General features: G+C 53.8%; 1 protein-coding gene across 1 annotated transcript; it reads right to left on the bottom strand.

Moving 5' to 3' along the window:
- Positions 1-879: 879 nt before the first annotated feature.
- CRCT1 (cysteine rich C-terminal 1) lies at positions 880-2,449 on the bottom strand. Its single transcript, XM_043573422.1, has 2 exons — positions 2,352-2,449; positions 880-1,522 (listed from the first exon to the last, which is right to left on the bottom strand). Exon 2 carries the CDS (start codon positions 1,493-1,495, stop codon positions 1,178-1,180), a length of 318 nt encoding a protein of 105 aa, XP_043429357.1. The 5' UTR covers positions 1,496-1,522; positions 2,352-2,449; the 3' UTR covers positions 880-1,177.
- Between the last annotated feature and the right edge of the window lie 235 nt (positions 2,450-2,684).

Here is a 2,684-nt window from a genome sequence, read left to right as displayed (position 1 = left end):
ATGAGACAATATATGGAAAGTGCCTAGCCCTGTGCCTAAAACAAAGGAAGTGCCCAATAAGTGGTAGCTATTGTTCCTATCATTACGACCATTATTATCACCTTCTCCATTTTGAACCAGTCAACACCTGCAGAGGATGTCTTTCTTCTTGTTTCCTCTTTCCTGAAATGAGTGGATAAAATCAATGCCCACAGGTGTGGGTTTCAGACCTCAGGATGACCCCACCACCACCATCACAACCACCTCTAGAGAATGACAACCCCATGTTTCTGAGCATGCCCATCCCCCACCCCACAGAGTCCCAAATGTCCATGGCTCCTGGTGGGGCCTCAGCTGCATGGATGAGGCCTGGAGAGAGAGCTTCCCAGGCCCCTGGAAGTTTCCACTTGAAAAAGTTTCCCCATCCAGCAAGGAAAGTAGTGGGTCTATGATCCTGTGTGGCTTGCCTGATTCCAAAGCCTCAGAGAATTGCAGACCCAAACCAAGGCTCTGGAAGGTTTCAGGAACCAGGCAGAGCAGTTAGGAGCATAAGCCCTGGAATGGGGCACCCAGTCTTCATCATGCACTGGCTGAAAGATTCTGAGCAAGTTACTTATCCTCAGTTTCTCTTATGTAAAATGGGGTAGCAGCACCTACCTCACTGAGTCATTGTGAGAATGCCATGAGGTCATGCATGTCAAGTCAAGTCCTTAGAACACTGCCTGGCTCCACCGTGATTTCTGCTATCATAATTGAGTACCAGAAAGCCACTCTTGTTCAGGCATGAATTTGACTTTTCTCCCTTTCACGCATGCCAAGCCCAGGGCTAAGTGAAAGGTCGTGGTTGGGGTAACAGAACATGATAATAAACACACAAGAGAAAGAATAGGAAATAAAGTGTTCTCAGGAGGTAGTAGCTTTATTATGACATGGATATTTATTAAGCACCTACTGTGTGCAAGCCCCTGCCGACAGTAGGCTCCATTATCCCACCCATGGCATTTAGGTTCCCGGGGAGGATAATCACACGGGGGGTCAGAGTGTTCGGTGGGGCTGCGAACAGGGTAGCTCTTGGAATATCCGGTGCAGGTAGGTTGACAAGCGGAACACTCCGACCCAGCCCTGTGTGAGAGCACAGCGAAGTGACAGGCGGCGGGACTCCACGGGAGGCGGGGAACCGCAGGGCTCAGCAGGGGCCTCAGCAGCCTCCGCAGCAGCCTTGGCGCTGGGCATTGCTGGAGCTCTGTGACCTCTGGCTGCCACCCCCGCAGCAGCCGCAGCACCCACTCCGGCGCTGTCGGCGGCGCCTCCTGGGGAAGCAGCCGCAACCGCCGGAGCCGCAGCAGCCCCCGGAGCCGCAGCAGCCGCCAGAGCCGCAGCAGCCCTCCCCGCAGTCGCAGCAGGAGGATGAGGCTGCGGGCACAGGGCCGGGGACCGGAGCCGGACACGGAGAGGGACCCTGGGCAGACCCCTTGGAAAAGCCTTTGGCGGAAGCCGTGCTCTGCTGGGAGGACATGGTGAGGCTCAGCTAGTCACGGTGAACCTGAAAGACGAGAAGAAGCCTTTTACAGGCGAGCAGGCCTTTTCCTCCCAACTACTGAACTCAGGGCTTTAGCGCTCTGGCTCTGTGAGTGAGCAAGCCTGGCCCGGTGCAGGGGAGAAAAGAGTGGAACAAACACACCCCAGCCAGGTGTTTCCAGTGAGTTAAATGGGCATAGGGCAAAGAAACAGTCTGCGGAGTCAGCGGGCTTCCATTGTCTCCGACTAAAATGAAGACCACCCGTGTTCTCCACAGTGGAAACTAAAGAGGATGTGGTGGCAACTTATCTGCACGACCCAGTCCAAACTCTTCCTTTGGCTCTTTTCACTTCCCAACCTCCACTTCTCTGTGGCCACAGACCTCCAAGTGCTGTTCCCACAGTTATCAGCATCGTGTAAACACTCCATCAGTTAGAAAATGCCTAAATCACACGTGAGGACCTGCTACCTGGGTCTAAAGAATCAGCAAATACCAGAAGCATGTCCTGGTCATCATCCCTGCCCATGCCTCTCATTCTCCACAAGCACAGGAACAAGAGTGTGCCCGGATGCATTGTGGTGTAGAGGATGGAAATATATCCCACTCCAGGGAGCCAAAGACCTGGATTCTAGCCACATTCTGCTACAGACGTGCTAAGTAACCTTGCAGAAGTCACCATCCCATCGGGCCTCCATGACCTCACTGGTACCATGAGAGGGTGTCTCAGTTGAAGCCTAAGGCACTTTCCAGGGCTCTCTTTCCACATCTACCTGCTGGCTGTGCTCTGTCTTCTCCTGCCCTCTGCCTTCAACTCTTCCAGAGCTCCTCCCCCAAGTCCCCCTTGGAGACTTACCAGACCCTAGCTCCACAGGAAGACTCTCTCAGTTCTCCACCTGGAATGGGGCACCTGCTAGGCAGTGGACTGAGCAGTGTCCAGCCAGAGAACCTTTTATAAGATTGTAGTTAGGCACTGCCTCTTGGGAGGGGCCCATTTCCCAATAGACATGGTCAGCTGATGCTCACATCCCAGAGACATTCATCACTCAGGTAGCACCGTAGGTGGTGCACGTGGGCATTCAAGTCACTTCACAGAGGTGCCAGGATTGCTGTGGTGTGTTTACTTTCCAAACAAGAGACTGTCCATGGCTGGGAGGGCTGTGTGTGCTAAGGAAAGGCATAGGGGCTC

The sequence above is a fragment of the Prionailurus bengalensis genome, chromosome C1, assembly GCF_016509475.1.
Source record: "Prionailurus bengalensis isolate Pbe53 chromosome C1, Fcat_Pben_1.1_paternal_pri, whole genome shotgun sequence".
NCBI lineage: Eukaryota > Metazoa > Chordata > Mammalia > Carnivora > Felidae > Prionailurus > Prionailurus bengalensis.
Note: the sequence above shows the minus strand (reverse complement) of the source record. Positions and strands in the feature narration are given on the sequence as shown.